Below are 19,618 nucleotides of genomic sequence, written 5' to 3'. Positions count from 1 at the left end.
ACAAAAAGGTAAGCGTAAAAAAATATTAATTTAACTTATTTAACTTAATCAACTATGTTTAACTTCTAGATTGATAGTATCTTAACTTGAAAAATATTACAGAATCTGTTGAAAAAGATGAAAGCAAATGTCAAAAAATACCTTAAAATGGTTAAAGATGTTCAAGAGATGAACAACTTAGTGTCAGAAGCAAAAACTAAGTGTTTTTGGGATCCGGATGTTATGAAGGCTTGTAAGGAGTGGGATCAGACGTTTCAGAATAATCCCATTTGTGTGCCACCTGATCCGGTTCAAGAGCATGAAACTGCAGCCTCTCCTGTTCATCAAGAACCTGAAACCCCAGCTTGTGAAGTTCATCATGAAGTTACTACAAACGAAGAAGGTAGAGAGGATGAAGAAGCTCAAAAAGTAAAATCAACAGTTTTGGTACAAATGGCATCAGAAGGTAAAACATGTGAACTCAATATTAACACATGCGATATCATGTAAAAAATCACTACATTTATGCACATGCGAAACCTACAAAAACACATGCGATTTGTTAAAAAACTTCAAAGTTTGATTTCGCACAAATATGTCATGTATAACCCTGCGATTTTGATTCTACTGTATTAAGTTAAATATTTTGTATCTATAGGTATACTGCAACCAGATGATGGAGGAGTCACAGACACCCTTATTGCAAACATTCAAACTGTGGAACCGGATGTATATGCTTACCAAGCAACTACCAAGGGTAATAAAACCCTTTACTTTAGGAGAAAAATTAAACATCATAAATTATTGTATATCTTAAATTACGCTGGCATGCAGAAACTGGTGAAAATGAAACTGTTGTCGAAGAGACAGTGAACTTGGCAGAATCTACACAAAAAGTCTAGGAAGAAGTGCCAGAAAAAGACCCTCGACAACTCGATACGGACATTGAAGTTGAGAAGGAAAAGGAACCTGAATGCCCTCAGGTAACTGCTGAAGAATTGCATTCAGTTGAGTTGGTTTTGAGCCTAAGACCCATGTTGGGAGAAGATAAAGAAAAAAAGCAAACTAAGGGGAGAAAAACCACAAAGCCAAAGCAAGTTCCAAAACAAGTTATCCCAAAAGGGTTAAATGAACTGCTTTATAAGACAATAGAACAAGCAAAAACAAGAGCTGAGAAAAGATGTGCAGATCTTGGAGACAAATTTTGTTCCCCTTACTGCAATAGAGTGGTAAACATGCATGAAGCACTCTTGAACCAAGAATTGAGTGTGATCCGCTTCACATTTGCTACATTTGCAGGCTTGCAGTAAGTAAAAAAAAACATATATCAACAAACAAACATCTAAAAAAAATACACACAAAACAAAAACTAATTATTTATTTTATGACTTGCAGAGAATAATTTTACCGATCAAAAACTGAGGTTGCAACATTCAAAGTTGTATTTGAAAGCTTCTACAGGGAACAATACGTAGCATCGAACGGAATAGATGCATTTGTAGATATTCTAAACCTTGAAGAGAGGAAAAGGGATAGAAAATCATCACCACACAGATTCTTCTTGTATTCCACAATGATGGTATGTTTTCATATACATTTTGCCATTTTGAAATTCTAAAAGTAAATGCATATTAAATGATTTCGCAAAACTAGTTATATCTAAATCACATGTATTATGGTAGAATTTTTGCTTTTGAAACATTTTCATACTGTTGTAATTTCGCATGTGTTATATATACTATTCGCATGTGAAAAAAATCCATTGTTTGCATTTCCCATACTGTTGTAATTTCGCATTTGGTATATACACTCTTCACATGTGGAAAAAAAACCATTGTTTGCATGTCTTTGACTCTGGTTTACATAACATACAGCCGGATATCTTTTACGACGAGGAGAAATACACAGACAACCAACGACTAAAAATATTTGCCTCAAATTTTGAAGACATGTTACTGAGATATGAGGTAAAAAAAACTTGATTCGGTTGACCTGGTGTTTATTCCGGTACTTCAAGGTGACCACTTCTATGTCTTGTGCTTCAACTTGAAATCCGGCAAAATTGAGCTGATTGACAATTCAGCAGCTGAACAAAACTTCAAGGATAGATACAAAGGGCTTCCAGACACACTGGTAATAGAAAAAATTATTCATATACATGTTATGTTTTATGTAAAAAAGCTACTAACACAAATGTTGCTATGTTACAGAGAAGGGTATTGGTTTTATACCTAGAAAAGGCTTTAAAACCAACACCGGCTATACAAGAACTTGGAAGCTTAGTTATAGAAAGAAAAGAAATGGATTGGAGGACGAAGAATAACAGCGTAGACTGTGGAGTGTTTACGATGCGTCACATGGAAACGTACAAAGGAGACCAAAAACCATGGGTGACAGGATTTGTGAATGAAAATGAAGTAAACAACAGACAGAAAGCACAACTTCATCTCCTAAGGACAAGATATCTCAGCAAAATCATTCTATCAGAACACAACATGCATCGTCAAAAAATAATTAAAATGGCCAATGCTTTCGACAAAAGGCCAGACAAAGAGAGGTATATGAAAGATCTGGATAAGATAATCCCAGAAAGGATGAGTACATATTTTGGAAAGGGAAAGTAAACTTCATTTGATGATGTATTTATGTTACATATTTCAACTGTTTCAACTGCTTTAGTCCCCTTATTAATTTCGCATATATTGGTGTTTCTGAATTGGCAATTGTGTTTTTATTTCGCATGTGTTTTGTTCGAAAATCGCATGTTTGACATTGAATTATTAAAATTTGCGAAATACAAGTCCATTACATAACAAAACATGCAAATTTATTGGAACATACACCAAAAAAAAGTTCATTCAAAAGATGAAAGAAACTCTATTTTCATCTTCATTGAGCATCTTAATACAATTATTGCACCGGCCAACTCTTTCAACTGTTTCTCATCCCTCTCACCCAAATCCACCATAAACATAACTGCAATTTCTTTAAGACTACTCACTTGCATCTGGGATAACAAGTTCAGAATTTCTTGTCTTCTCTTCATGTTTTTCTTTACACGAGAAATGTTGGCCTCCAACATCTCTTGACAAGATTGATCCTCTTGAATCTGTTGCTGAATCCTTTTCCTCAAAACCTGCTTGATACTTGGTTCAGAAGAAGAAGAAGTGGATGTTGGTAGATCTGCCATTTTTTAATTGGATGTCTGCAATAGTGATGAAAACATAAAATATATAATAAAAAACAATTGTTGATATGAATTATTGAAATCAATTATTGAACTGAATTATTTGATTTCAATTATTGAAAGACACTGTGCGAAAATAAAAATAATTACTCATAAAGATTGCGAAATGAAAAGCTACAATTGATAAATACTTTAAGGTTTGCGAAGTCTCGAATTAAACTTGCGAAATTATATATTAACCTTCATTGTGTGCGAAATGACTATTTTTAACATGCGAAATTATACAACAGATCGCTTCTTTACTAATTGGATTATGTTAAAACATCACATGCGATATATAAAAACAACACATGCGATATAGTAAGACAACAAGTAAACCCAGGAACAGTTATCTTCAACCCTGATTACAAATCTAATAAATTAAAAAAAAGCTTCAAATCAAATAAAACCAAAAACTAAAATAAATGACGAATCAAGCATTTTCTGAAATGGCCGTTCTGTGAGGAATCAATCAAAAACACTACAATCGAATTAAAACGAAGAATACTTAAATGGAACGCTTAGGAAACGAACTCCATAATTGACGGGATTCCATGATTAGCAGTCAAAAATGTTAGAATAGAATGTCTGATATACCCTTATTTATTAAAATTGAATCAGGACACGTGTATGGCTGTGGTTGTAGCTTACATAATGTACGATAGTGAGATTTGTACCATACTCTTTACCTATATATATATATATATATATATATATATATATATAGGGGGCTGCTAGAATGAGAACCACCCCGAGTTGTAAGAACCGCGAGAACTACACCCCACGTAGCGCCGTTCGCCGCGATTTTTTTTTACAAGTAGATGTGTGCATTATAAACACGGCCGTAAAAAATCACGGCGAACGGCGCTCCGTGGGGTGTACTTTTTTACACCTCAAGTTTGGTGTTTTTTAATTTTTTTTCTTTTTTCTTTTTTTTTCACCAAACTTGAGGTGTAAAAAAGTACACCCCACGGAGCGCCGTTCGCCGTGATTTTTTACGGCCGTGTTTATAATGCACACATCTACTTGTAAAAAAAAAATCGCGGCGAACGGCGCTCCGTGGGGTGTAGTTTTTATATATAGAAAAAAAATTTCAAAAAAAAAAAATTTGGTTGTACTGCACATGTACACTAATACGGAAAGCCTAAACCACTTAACCCACCCCCCACCGACACCCCCCAAAAACCTAACCCCCCCCCCCAAAAAAAAAAAAAAAAAAAACCTAAATTCACCCTCCCACCAAAAGCCTAACCCCCCCCCCCAAACCTAAACCCTCCACCCCCCACCCTCTCGAAAACCTAAAACTAAACCCTAAACATAAACCCGAAAAAAACCTAACCCCCCACCCCCACCCCCCCCCCCAAAAAAAACCTAAACCCCCCTCCCCCCCCCACCCAAAAACCTAATCCTAATCCTAAACCTCCAAAAAAACTAACCCTAAAAGCTAAACTAGACTCAAAAAACTAATTTTAAGCATGTAATGCACATTGTAGTACATGTTATATTGCACATGTGCACTACTATAATAATAGTATTGAAAACAAGACGGCACCATAAATCTTTTTTTATGTCATAAAAAATATGCTCGAATATACTTGAATGAAAGATAAGAAAATTTGTGATCTTATGGTGCCATTTTTGTTTTAAAATGATAACGTATGGAGAAATGGGAAATGTTTGAAAAGTTATATATTTTTTGTTCCAATTTTACCCCTCCTTCATTAAAAGTCTTCCCCCCTCCTTTTTAGTGGGTTTTTGTTAGTTTTCTAGTTTTCACAATAACTAGTGGTATATATATATATATATATATATATATATATATCCAGGCCTATCCCCACACCTTAGGTCCATCCCCTTTAGGGTCATCCCCACACTCGCTTACATGGACGCCTACGTTGCGGATTATCCTTTGAGGACTACCCTTCTCCACACCCCATAGTCTTAAAAGGCTATGTCGGTGGGCCAATCCGACATAGCCAAGTGTCATGATATGGTTGGCCTCAACGTTTTCACTCTTTTAACCCTTTAAACTTAAAAGGCTACGTCAGTTGGCCAATCCGACATAGCCAAGTCTAATGATATGGTTGGCCACAACGATTTAGCGTTGCTTACTCTTTAACTTTGTAAATACATATGATTAGTTATATTATAACTTTGTCAATGTTAATATACATGTTTAGTCTCTCCACTTTAATAAAAGGAAAAATTACCAAAATGGCCAAAGACCAAAATGACTTGCGAAAATAGCCAGCTCATGACCCCTTGGAACAGGGCATCATGCGTGGGATGAGTCTTTTAAGCATGGGATGCGTTTTTGGAGCGAAACCTAATAAAAATGGACACGTGGCCGCGGGATGCGTCATTGGAGCGAGGCATCATGCACGAGATGCGTTCGGAGAATTTCAGAAGCGTCCGACGAGTTGCAGGTTTTCCGGTGAGTTTCTGAAATGTTGTCCGGCGAGTTTCCGCTGCAGCATTCACTATTCGCAGTGCATGTTTTCTCCGTTAGTTGTGGGTGGTTGTGATGGCAGTTTTTGTGTGTAAAACTCGTAGCTGGTGAGTGTTGAGATGAGACTGTGTGAGTTTTAGGCGTTGATGGTGGAGTTGTAGAAAGAATTTGGCGGTAAACAATGGAGCTGTCAATGCCAGTATGCCACTAATGGTGATTTTGATCTATCTAATTTGATTTTTTTTAATCTCGATTTTGTACAATTTTGTGACCAGAAAAAAAAGAAATCATGTCTTACACGTAACGATAAAGAAACACACGTGCAACTCGCCGGAAAACTCGTCGGACGCTTCAAAAATTCTCCGGACGCATCCCATGCATGATGCCTCGCTCAAAGGACGCTTCCCGTGCTTGAAAGACTCATCCCATGCTCCAAAGACTCATCTCACGCATGATGCCTCGTTCTAAGGGGGCATGAGCTGGCTATTTTCGCAAGTCATTTTGGTCTTTGACCATTTTGGTAATTTTCCCTTAATAAAATCTTCCACCCATTAGTTAACTTTGCAAATATGCATGTTTAGTTTATTTACTTTAACTTTGTTAATATACATATTTAGCTCATCTACATTTATTCTTTTTAGTATATTCATCTTTTAGTGTTTTTTTCTCGCTAACATGAGGAACCAAATCGAGCAATATTGTTACCAGTATTAGTATTATCAGAACCAATATTCTTTTTGTTTTTAGTATTTCATTTGTTTAGTAATTTTTCCGATACGTCTGTTGATGTTTCGATAGAATTCTAGTTATCTCTTTATTTTCAAAACTTAAACCGAAAGTCCCAATTTTCTTTTTTAATTAAAAACACCAAACGTGATGCTGCTGCCACTGTGGCAATCCGCCTCATGTAACCAACCCAACTCCAATCTCCACCGTCAAATCATCATCAAACCAAATCAACGGCCTACAAACCACAATCCACACCAACTCATCTCCACCAATCAAAACCCAAAACCCTCTTCCTATATAAACAAACAAACAAACCCAGACATCTCACAATACCACCGCAATCACATATCAACAACACACACTCCACATCAAAAAATGGCACCAAAGGCAGCAGAGAAGAAACCAGCAGCAGAAAAGAAACCAGCAGCAGCAGAGAAAAAACCCAAAGCAGAAAAAAAGCTACCAAAGGACGCATCCACCACCGACAAGAAGAAAAAGAGGAACAAGAAGTCGGTTGAAACATACAAGATCTACATCTTCAAGGTTCTGAAGCAGGTTCATCCGGATATTGGAATCTCAAGCAAGGCTATGGGGATCATGAACTCCTTCATCAATGATATATTTGAGAAGCTTGCACAGGAAGCTTCTAGACTGGCCAGGTACAACAAGAAGCCGACGATCACTTCCCGGGAGATTCAGACCGCGGTGAGACTTGTGCTTCCTGGTGAATTGGCTAAACATGCTGTTTCGGAGGGGACTAAGGCTGTTACTAAGTTTACTAGTTCTTAAGAGGCTGGTTTTTGTGTAAAGATTTCGGTTAAGAAATCAGTTAGTTACTTGAATTAATTTGATGGTATGAAATTAGTTTTGTTTAAAGAATTAATTTTCTTCTGAATCGTCTGTTTCGATGCTTATGTTTGTTGAATCATTTAGATATAGTTCGGGAAATATATTTAATTATATCGTATTTTTTGAAATAGTTGAGTGGGGTTTATGGGTGGGTGAAGGTGTGGGTTCTGTTATTTGGTTAATATATTATATAAATATAAATATAATTAAGAAAAAGTATATCGTACATTACGGATAATGTACTTCATGTACAATAACGTGTGTGATTTGTTATATAACATGTGTGATTAATGTTTTCAATATACGTGATTATTGTGTTTCAACATGCGTGATTTTGGATTTTTGAGTTATAACGTGTGTGATTTTAAAATGAATGTGCGTAATTACCTGTTATACGTGATGTACGTTAAGCCGTAATGTACGTTAACCTTTCTTTATAATTAAAAATAATTAGAGTTTATAATCGTATCTTTAGTAGTGATTTAACTTGAAGCATCTTCAAGTTTCATTTTCGGATGACAGTTAAATCTTTAGGTCTAGAGAATGGGATGTTTGGAATTTCAGACTTGTTGATGGATAATGAGGGAAGAAAGGAGAGAAAAGAGAGAATGAGATATGTGAATTTTAGTGTTCAAGTGGATATATAAATGGAATAGAGGTGCTCTTATTTTAACCTTTTCTATAAACTTAACAATTTTATTAATAGATTATAGTTCGCGGGTTGGGTGATGTTCCCGTCACCTCACTCATTTTGGCGTCCCATGGCGCCTCCATGCCATCCCGCCTCCGCCAAGAGGGTGGCCTCTGCCAAAGTCATAGCGGGCGTGAAGAGGAAGAAGGGGAAAAAGCCCACTGCTTGAACAAATTAGACTTGAGTTTATTTATTTCTTTAATTTTTTAATATAGTTAAAAATAGCTTTATAAAAGGGCGTTGTTTCACACCGTGTAAATTAACGATAAAGCTTCTTATTTATCTGTCGTATACGTGACGTTTATGTAGCGTGATAAAGCCCCTAGAGGCTTGAGACCATACCACCCAGCCTTAAGAACTTGATATTAACTAATGTGTCTTTTTCTTTCATTGTGTATAAGGTATAAACTATAAACTATTGAAGAAGCAGCAAAGTAGGCTTATACTTGTTTCATATGACACCACATATGCTTGGTCCCCAAGCTTTGTTTTTCCAAACTCGGTTATCACTTTGATGCAGTTTCTAACTAGGCAAAATCACAACATAATGCATAATGTATTTTGGGTAAGAACACATAACATCAACGGGTTAATTTTATATCATAATTATGGGTGGACTTAGTATATATGGTGTGGGGTCAACCAACACTTTATTTATATGTTACGTAGGGTAAAATTTTTCAACCGACTCTTGAGATTTTTATACTTACTTATAAAAGATTAATCTATGTATGTAGCATTTCAAAAACAAAGTGAAATGAAAAAAGATGAGTATCAAATTCGATTAAAGTTTTCAATTATTCTTTTTAAGTGGTTATTAGGGTGTAAGGGGCGTTCCATTCGAGTGGAGTAGTCCCTTCTCCATCCCAACCAATCATACTCTACCATTTAACTTCTTTCTCAACTCCCCATTTAGCACTCAAACTTGAGGGGTGTTCCACTCGTTGACAATCATAGCTATCCGTTTGAGATCCCAACGCCCGAAAAAAAGCAACATGGCACAAGCGATGACTCCTCCCCGTTCCATTAAAAAAAATCGTTATTTACACTAGTAGAGTAATTATGTAATTTGTAGAGTAATTATAATTTCCCTACAAATAACATAATTACTCTATTACTGTAAAAATATTTATTTTTACAATTTGCAATTAAACATCATTTTTAAGTAGTAGGGAAAAAAAAATTCTTCACTTCTTATATTAATGGTATTTTGTATGTTAAGACCTATTTGTATTTGATTTTTACACAATAAATGTAATAAAAGAACTAAAGGCAATTCGTTTATTTATTTACTTTTGAACACAAAAAAAAATATATATATATATATTTAATCTCTGGTTGATGCTTCATTAGAGAACTTAAATTTGGTATTTCAATTGGTTTCATGACCATTCTTTTTAAAAGAAACGTGATTCACAATTTCAATAGTTTTCAAACGAACCAACCGACGGTGGTTTATAACCCAAATATGCATAAGATTATCGAATATACAAGGGCCACTTTCGTGACAATTTTTGTTTCACTTGAAAAAGCAACTTACAGTGATTGGAAACGAAAGCAGGGAACACAAATGGGAGTTACAATTTTTTTATTTCTTTTAGAAAAAAGTCCGGATAGCCCTTGTGGTTTACCTATTTTTCACCTTTAGTCCCTAACTTTCTAAAATTACAGCTATAGTCCTCAACTTTTGCAATTTCGTTTCCCGGATAGTCCCTGAGGAGAATGATGGAGTTTGTCCAGTTAAGTGGGTGTTAAATGACTTATATACCCTTACTGTAAAAATAAAACATTAATTAATCATTTATAAAGACAAGTGGGGGCCACAACTATTATTTAAATATAAAAATTGGGACCCACCATCCTCTTCTTCATCTTCTTAACCCAAACTATTATTTAAATATGTGGTGATGGTGGTTTGAAGATGGGGGTTCAGACGTGGGTGGCTCAAGTGGTGGTTTTGGTATGGTGTGACGGTGCTGGATAGAGTAATGATGCGGTGGTGAATGGTGGTCAGATGTCGTGGTCGGGAGAAAGTTTCCTGGTTATAGAGGTGGTGGTGGACGGTGATGCTTGAGGTTGATGAGATGAAGTAGGAGGTAGGGATGACAAAAAAGCCCAAGCCCAACGGGTATACCAGAAACCCAAAACATACGGGTCGGGTATACCCGAAGCCCAATGGGTATGGGCCGGGTACGAGCTTAAAAAAAAGAAAAAATTCGGGTACTGGTACGAGTATGGTATTTAGTGATACCTGCCTGATACCCGTCCCATTTACCCGAATAATACCCGAAAGTATCATATTATAGATTTCCCTATATATAAACTTAGTACATGTACTTATTACATTCTCTATAGCCATATGTGGATATGTATTTGGCAAGTGTTTAGTGAACATAAAATTTATTTTTGAGCATGTATATTGGATATGGAAGCTATCACCCTTTATTATGTGTATGTTTATGCAATTAGGTGGTCCTGATACAATTACTTAATTAAGTAATCGTTTTGATTTATTTTGGTATATGTGGTCTGAATATGATATGTAAGTTATTAACCATGTTTTCATTTGTTATAGTTATTAAAATAGTAAATTATATAAACATCAAAGTAAAAATTGCACATTTGTCCCAACGGGAATTTTTAAGAAATTAACAGGTATACCCGATACCCACGTGAAGGGGTATGGTCCCAGATCTCGCGTCAGCATTGACCGCGAGTGACCATTACCCTTATCAAAACCCCCACCAGCTAACAACCTACTTGTGCCCATGCGAGAACGCGTCGACACAAGGGTTGAATCCAATCTATCTAGTAACGAAGGAGGACTTACATGGAACATGAGAACGGTAGAGTGATGCGACATAGCATCACATCTGGTGTATGAAAACGGAAGTATTCACAGCAATGCGGCCTCGCACCGCGTCCAGTGAACACTTCTATCAATACAAGGAAGCCTTACCTTAGGCGTAGAAGAAGATGAACCTAACGATGTGGCTGGCACCGCATCATATGGGCATTTTCGTCACGATAAGGGATGCAGGCAAACAGTCTCCGCGGACGACGATGCGGTTAGCACCGCATCTCGCGTATTTCTTGATCACAAGCAGGAGACACGGTAACCTCAGACGTTACCGCATGCAGCGATGCGGCTTGCACCGCATCCTATGCACTCAACAAGTGGGACTGACACCACAGTGCAAGTGGCACCAATGGCAGTTACCTGTCAGAGCTACGTAAGCAATGGACTGACGTGGCGTAACCTCCACAACCGACAAGCCTGACACACCTGCAAAGGTGCAGCACGTCGTCAGTCCATCCATCATCCTCCTCCTTCACTCCTCGGCTATAAATACCAACCCCAAACCAGGTTTGAGGTATCTCTTCACGACTCTCTCACTACTACTACTATCTTACTTTGCTTCCCAAGCAAACTACTGATTCTCACGCCGGAGAGTGGTAACAAGGAGCACCCCCCACCCCATCCTCCTTGTTACGAGTCACGGCTTGTTTCCTTGTGCAGGAGATCAACCACCGGTGATCCAGCCAGCGATCCTCGAGAGGAAGGGATTAACCCTTCTTGACGAGACCAGTGTGTTAACCCTGCCCGGTTAACCATTGTTTCATCATTGGCGCCCACCGCTACTCTTAGCATTTTTTCATCTATCCTTTTCCCTCTCTCAAGATCATGACTGATCACCAAAACAACACTGCGGATAACCAAAATCCCCCAATCCCACCTCCGGTAGGGGTCAATCCCTCGACCTCCCAACCCGGACACATTGGCACGTCCACACAAAGGGGTCCCTCCTTTACGTTTGGACATGACTTATCACAGTTCACATCTGTGATCCCACCAGGCATGGACGTTCATACCTGGTATGAACAGCAGGCCACCCTGCTGGCCGCAACATACAACCGCGCTTGTGCGGAAGCGCAAATACAAGCTGGGCCTACCCCAGCACCGCACACCCCTGCTGAACGTATTCTACAATACGAAGGCAGGGGACATTCACGTCCAGCTTCAAGAAGCAGACATGAAGACCGCGGATCATCTTACTGTTCGATCCACACAATCAACGAGGATGATTCCGCATACGGGTCCCGCACCAGGGGATCAGTGCATACCCGCCTTGGTCCTTATGGCGAGGACAGGCGGCGGTCTACCTCCCGACACGGCCCAGGTATTCAGAGCCGGTTGGGCCCACTACCATACACCGAAGGGTACGGTCATACCGACCCTGACGACTATACCTACCGCGGGGATTCGCACGACACCAGCAGCAGACCGGGAGGGCGCAACTATGTTCCTCCCAGTCACCCCCGCAACACATACCTCAGGGCGGCCAAGCGCCCTGCTAATGAACCATACAGGCCAAAGGCAGCGGCCGAAAATTCCAAGTTCGCCCCGCGGATTGCCCACGCCCGGGTCACAACTACAAAATTCCCATTCGGCATCGGGAAATACAGTGGTTCGACCGACCCGGACGACCACATGAACGTCTTCATGGGCGCAGGGTGCAACGGCCAGTGGGATGAACCCACGTGGTGTAATTTTTTCCCCCAGACCCTCACGGGCCTGGCCAGGGCATGGTTCGATTCTTTGCCAGTGGGATCACTAGAATCATTCGAGGACTTGCGTACCAAGTTCCTCGCCCATTTCAGCCAACAACGACGCCACGAACGCGATTCGATGGACGTCATGAATATCTGGCGAAGGGACGACGAATCTATCGAAGCATTCGTTGTCCGTTACAACAAAGAGTGCCTAGAGATAGGTGACGTGGCAGACCAAATGGCACGTAACCACTTCATCAAGGCCGTCAGGGACAAGCAGATGGTCATGACCATCTCATGCAAGGAAGGCTTGCCTAAAAAATAGGAAGATGTCATGACCGCGGTCAAGACATACGCCCAGACGCAGCGGTCTCTTGAACCGCATCTGGCGAAGGCACAGCCCCAAGCCGAAACCTCCCACCAAGGGTCCAAGCGTAATAATAAACGCAACAGGGACGCGGGAAATCGTGACAACATTTCCAAACCATATTTCCCGCGAACCAACACGTTCGACCCAAGGAACCACAACCCCGCCCGAGACAATCGGGCGTCAAAAAAAGATTCTCGGGATCGCAACTGGACCGAGATCACCATGTCGCCAAGTGAGGTCCTTCTTGCGGACCCACAGTTCTTGCGACCGGCCCAACCAATGAAGTCCAAGAAAAATCAGGACCTCACACTCTACTGTGAGTACCACAAGGACTCGGGCCACACCACCAACAACTGCATCAATCTCCGGCTGGAGATTGAGCGGGCCTTAAAGGAGGGGAAACTGCAACACCTTTTGCCAGGTGGGCAAAAACCCACCAAGCGCATCACCCCTCATGGCGAAGGTACCTCCTCCGGGAAGAGGACCATGTACGTGGCTTCCACCCACATGATCCACGGAGGCAAAGGTAGGCCGCGTAAAGCGGCGAGAAGGCCGGACAATGACTGGAAAGATGAGCAAGTCGTCTTTCCAAAAGTCCGAGGCGGACCGCGCGATAGGCGCGCCGTCGTTATTTCAGGCCAACTGGCACACTACTGCACCGAGCGTCTATTCATCGACCCGGGCAGTACTTCTGATATAATCTACGAACAATGCTTCAACCAGTTCGACCAGGAGGACAAAGATCGGTTGCAAGCAGTAGATTACCCGTTGGCTGGGTTCGCAGGGGAAACTGTCTTTCCCCTAGGCCAGATTACTTTTCCTGTGCGTCTTTCCAACGGAAGACACACAAGGACAGAAGAGGTAAACTTTATGGTTTTACCTCACACCTCCAGATATGACGTACTCCTCGGGAGAGAATCCTAAGGAGATTTCAATATGATTACATCCGTCCCCCTCTCTGCGGTCGGTTTCCCAACCGAATCGGGGGTCGTGATAATCTATGCCCGCAGGGACGTCATGATGTCGGACGAAGTACGTCCGACCAAGGTCGCAAGGCCCACTCCCAACGACCAACCAGAAAAATGGGTTCTCAACGCGAGATACCTAGAACAAAAGGTCACATTGGGTCACGCCTTGTCCCCGACCAACAAAGTGCACCTGAAGCAGCTTCTCTTCAGGAACCAAGACATCTTCGCATGGACACCCGCGGACATGACCGGGGTCCCACGTGATATCGTGCAACATCACTTGAATACCTTGCCAGGTATTAAGCTAGTGATCCAAGGCCAACGCCACCTTGGGTCCGCTAAAAATCAGGCGATGCAAGAGCAGATCGAAGAACTGCTCTCCGCAGGCATCCTGCGGGAAGTTAAATACCAGACTTGGTTATCCAACCCAATCATGGTACAAAAACCGTCCGGGGGCTGGCACATGTGCGTCGATTACAAAGACCTTAACAAAGCCTGCCCCAAGGATTGTTATGCGCTTCCAGAAATCGACGAAAAAGTCGATAATCTCGCACCATTCAGGTGGAAGTGTTTCCTCGATTGCTACAAAGGGTACCACCAAGTACAAATGGAAATCGAGGATGAAGACAAAACGGCATTCCGGACTCCCACCGGAAATTACTGTTATACAAAGATGCCGTTTGGGTTGCGCAACGCGGGCTCAACCTATCAGAAGTTGATGAACGACACTTTCCGCGGGCAAATAAGCAAAAGTGTCGAAATCTACATGGACGACCTGGTCGTCATGAGCATGGAAGAGGATACCATGCTCACAGATATTGAAAGAACATTCCAAACTCTGCGAAGCGTAAACATAAAGCTCAATCCAGGGAAATGCTCGTTTGGAATGGAAGAAGGCAAATTCCTTGGGTTCATCGTGACTAAAGATGGATTCAAGGTAAACCCGGAGAAAGTTCAGGCGATCGAGCGCATGCCATCGCCTTCATCGATGAAAGATATGCAACGACTAGCCGGCAGGCTAGCAGCACTCAACAGATTCTTAGCCAACCATGCAGCTAAGTCTTATCCTTTCATCAAGACCCTGCGGAGCTGTTCAAAGAAAGAACAATTCCAGTGGACCGCAGAGGCTGAAAAGGCCTTCCGGGAAATGAAGGAGTGTTTGATACAACTCCCAACTCTAACCGCACCACGCAAGGATGAGCCACTCATATTATACCTATCCGCCGCGGACAACGCGGTGGGTGCGGTATTGATAGTGGAGCGAGAGGGGGTTCAAACACCCATCTATTACATCAGCAAGATGCTCAACGACCCAGAGACGAGATACTCAATAATGGAGAAGTTGGTGCTAGCATTAGTGCACGCTTCACGACGGTTGCGACGCTACTTCGTAAACCACGTCATAACAGTGCTAACCAATTACAGGATCGGCCCGATCCTATCCAAACCTGACATCTCTGGGAGATTAGCAAAATGGGCAATCGAGCTGGGCGCGCACACGATACACTACAAACCGCGCCCCGCGATTAAAGGCCAGATCTTAGCTGATTTCGCCGCCGAAGTACCGGTTAATCGCATCCAAGAATGCGAAGAAGCACAAACTCCTGCACCAACGCCATCCTCCTCAGAAACATGGGCACTATTTACCGATGGTGCCTCTAACGAGGAAGGTGCGGGCGCAGGTCTGTGACTCGTCAGCCCTGACGGCCAAGAGCTTACATATGCAATCCGCCTCGATTTCAAAAGCACAAACAACGAGGCAGAATATGAGGCCCTGTTAGCGGGACTACGTTTAGCAGTCAAACTCGGCGCAGCACCTGGAAGCGCACGTCGATTCTTTGTTGGTTGCGGGACAAATACGCGGTGACTGTGCCGCAAAAGGGGACATCATGATCCTCTACCTTGAACAAGCCCTGCAACTAACATCCAAATTCGCTTCGTTTAATATCCGACATATTAATCGAAGTGAAAACAAGTCCGCAGATGCACTATCAAAACTTGCATCTACCAGCTTCCAACACTTGGCAAAGGAGATACGCATCGAAGTTCTGCAAAATCCTTCGGTACCCCTACGCCGAGTCAACGTCATTCAATACGGTACAACATCATGGATGACACCTATTATCGCATATCTGCAATCAGGTGTGACTCCCGAAAGCAAGTCCGAGGCACGCAAGTTACAACATAAAGTGTGCCACTATCAAATGGGAGACGGTATCTTATACCGAAAATCATACCTGGGGCCACTCCTGCGATGCGTCAACCCCCAGGATGCCACATACCTCATCCGAGAGATACACGAGGGCATATGTGGCATACATGCCGGACCGCGCATGGTAGTGGCCAAAATCATGAATGCTGGGTATTACTGGCCCGGCATGCACCTGGACGCCGTCAAAGAGTTGCGCAAATGCATTGACTGTCAACGTCATGCTCCAAAAACTTTGCGGCCAAAGAACAACTTAGTCCCCGTCACAACCGCATGGCCCTTTCAGAAATGGGCAATTGACGTTGTGGGACCTTTCCCTGACGCTCCGGGTGCAGTCAAATTCATCATAGTAGCGGTTGATTAATTCACAAAATGGGTAGAAGCAAAACCGCTCGCCTCAACCACTGCTATGATAACAAGAAAGTTCATTTGGGAGCACATCATCTGCCGTTTCGGTTTACCAATGTGCATTGTCACCGATAATGGCACCAACTTCGCGGCCGACGAATTCCAAAAATGGCTAGAAGAACTACATATTGAGCACATATTCTCATCAGTTGCACACCCGCAAGGGAACGGCCAAGTTGAGAGTATCAATAAAAGTCTAGTCGAAGGGATCAAGGCACGGTTGGGAACGGCCAGGCATGGCTGGGTCGATGAACTCCCAAGTATCTTATGGGCTCACCGTACTAGCCCAAAAACAAGCAATGGGGAAACACCCTTCAGCCTAGTCTACGGTTCAGAAGCAGTGATCCCCACGGAAGTAGGTCTCCCCTCTCCAAGAATGTTGGCTATTGAAAACTAGACAACATCATGGAACGCGGGATCGATTTGGACCTCTTGGAAGAAAGGCGCGAAAACGCTGCCATCAACGAGGCCAAATATAAATCCAAACTTGAAAAGTACTACAACGCGCGCGTCCGCGTTTGTACTTTCAATCCAGGAGACTACGTCCTACGCGACAACGAAGCATCTAATCCTGAGCGCCCAGGCAAACTTGCCCCCAAGTGGGAAGGACCCTACCTCATCAAAGAGGTCTTAGGGAAAGGCGCATACAAACTACAAACGTTAGAAGGCGAACCTATCGCACGAACATGGAACGCACAACAGCTTCGATGCTGTTATATGTAAGCCATGTTCCTACATTTTCTATGTAACCCATCGGGCCGCAGGCCATTTGCAAATAAATAAATAAGCAATTTTATACATTATTGTTTGTTACTACTATTACAAATGCGTGTTCCACTTTGCGGTATCCCAAAAACAGATTGGCAAAATCTTTATTCGCGATACCCATACAAAGTGGTAACCACACACAAATATTGTAATAGGCCAGCAAAAGGCAAAAAGACTTGCATATTTATCCGGCCGGATAAACAAGTTTTGTTCACACTTAACACAATTCCTGAGCCCAAAAAGGCAAACAATGGAATTGACGCGTACTCATACGACAAAGGTATGGAGTATACTTGACCCCATTCACAAATGGGTAAAGTTCCGCATACATACGTTCAAACATGCAAGAATTAAAAACACTTGTACAAACTGAACAAAAAACTTTATATTCAAAAAATTCAAGCACCCACGCGATGCTTAATGGATTTACATAAAGTTCCTAATATATACAAGAGGAAAACAAAAAGGGGGCACACTTGCCAACCTAAACCCTATTTCGTACCGCTGGTACCCGCGTCATCTCCAGCACCACCAGCGGGATCCTCCTCTTCTGCATCAGCATACAGCCTCCGCAGCCGGTCAACGTAATCAGCAGCCTCTAAACAGTCGTCCAACTCCTCCACACAAGCGAGGGACGTATCATAAAAAGCGGCTACAGCTGCATTCAGACGACCTTCGGTGTCCACGTCACGGAACCCAGATCGCTCTGCAGTAAAACCGCCTTGAGACATGACGTTCATATGACTGACACAACGGCTGTAACCAGCTTTAAAACCGGCATCGCGGGCACGTTCCTTGACCAGATCTAAACCAGCTGCGGTTTCAGGAGCGTCCATTATAGCCTGAACAATATGCAGTAAACAAAGGATAAGTCTCGGATACTAATCCAAGCAAATATAAAGGCAAGGGATACTTACACGCGCGATACCGTGACTCCGCATCCACTCGCGGTCAGCCTCAAGCTGGTTAAGCGAAGAGGTCAGAGCATCTCTGGCCTCAACAGCAGTGTTAGCTCGTTCTTCCGCTGCAGTCACGCGCGCGGTGAGGTCTGTAACCACGACCTCCCGGGTCTGAACCTCAGCCTGTCAAAAAGCAGAAAACAGTTTACTCAGTAAACATTCTCATAAAGCAGGGAAATATAAAACAAAGGTAACAAGTCATACCTGAAGGCTGGCAACAACTTTATCTAAACGAATGCGCTCAGCATTCGCCTCTTCAAGAGCCTTGGAAGAACGGCTCCCCCTCTCTTCGGCCTCCTCCAGGGCCTTCGCAGCACGGGCCCCCGTTTCCTTGGCCTCTTCCAGCGCTTTAACAGCCAGGGCCTCTGCCCGCTGCGCCTTAACCGCAATTGCCTCAGCTGCAGCTTTCTCCTTGCCCAAGGCAACGTTCGCTGTCTTGGAATTCGTCAACTCCTGACGAGCACGAAACAGATTGTCATTCTGCTTCGCCCAAGATTCATTCCACTTCTTGTGCTCATTGGAATACTTTTCACTCCAACTCTTGCGTTCATCAGAAAGAAGTTTGGCAAGAGTACGAACCTGTTTCAGCTGAGCAGTGGCAGCCCACTCCGAGGTCTGTTTCTGCTTCTCAAAAGCAGCTCTATCCTTCTCAAGCTGCTCCGCACCCGCACGAGCAGCCTTGATCAACTCTTCCGCTTCGGCCCGCATACGAGCAGCTTCATCCTCTCTGCGGCCCAACACCTTGTAGTCTTCCAAAATGGCGTTAGCCACTATGGAACTTCCCACTAGCAAGGTGGAGAGTTGATTGATGCGCAACTCACGGGGGGCGGCACGGACACGTTCTACTTCAAAGGGGGTGCCCAAACCACCCAGAATCTCTTTGCACGCAGAGGGGTCGTTGGAAATATCATCCCCCTGCATAACAGTCCAGGGGGGTCGGTGATACACAGTACTTCGACCCTGGGTATAAGTGCGGTAGTAATACTCCAATTCAGACTCCCCAGGCTGAATTGGAGGCCCATCATAACCCGCACCACCGGCAGACGAACCGGTACCCTTCTCACCAGCAGGAGACTTCTGCGGCTCAACATCATGCTGCCGCACTTCAGCATCAGTTTTTTGCGGTTCTGCATCAGACTGTTGCTTCCCAGAATCAGAAAACCGCACACTCAAATTATCTCCCTCATTGGGAGAGATCAGATTGTTGGACGAGTCAACGGTATCAAATATCTGGGTCGCAACCTTCTCTGCGGTACCCTCCTTCCGCACGGGTGACTCAGGCACCACCTTGACAGGAGGTGTCGAAGGTTCCTCAGTCACACCCGCACCCGCATCATGCGGGGGTGATTCCGGAGCATCAAAGATAGAAAAATCTTTATCTTGAAGCTCTGCAAAACAAAGTCAAAGAGCTATCAAAACACAGGTCGTATATAACACTTGAGACAAGCTAAACAACACT

General features: G+C 42.7%; 1 protein-coding gene across 1 annotated transcript; it reads left to right on the top strand.

Annotated features, from left to right (window-relative positions):
* The first annotated feature begins 6,694 nt into the window (after positions 1-6,694).
* Positions 6,695-7,278, top strand: LOC110872404 (histone H2B.3). Its single transcript, XM_022121193.2, has one exon. It carries the CDS (start codon positions 6,759-6,761, stop codon positions 7,170-7,172), a length of 414 nt encoding a protein of 137 aa, XP_021976885.1. The 5' UTR covers positions 6,695-6,758; the 3' UTR covers positions 7,173-7,278.
* Positions 7,279-19,618: the final 12,340 nt, after the last annotated feature.

Source organism: Helianthus annuus, chromosome 8, assembly GCF_002127325.2.
Source record: "Helianthus annuus cultivar XRQ/B chromosome 8, HanXRQr2.0-SUNRISE, whole genome shotgun sequence".
Taxonomy (NCBI): domain Eukaryota; kingdom Viridiplantae; phylum Streptophyta; class Magnoliopsida; order Asterales; family Asteraceae; genus Helianthus; species Helianthus annuus.
Note: the sequence above shows the minus strand (reverse complement) of the source record. Positions and strands in the feature narration are given on the sequence as shown.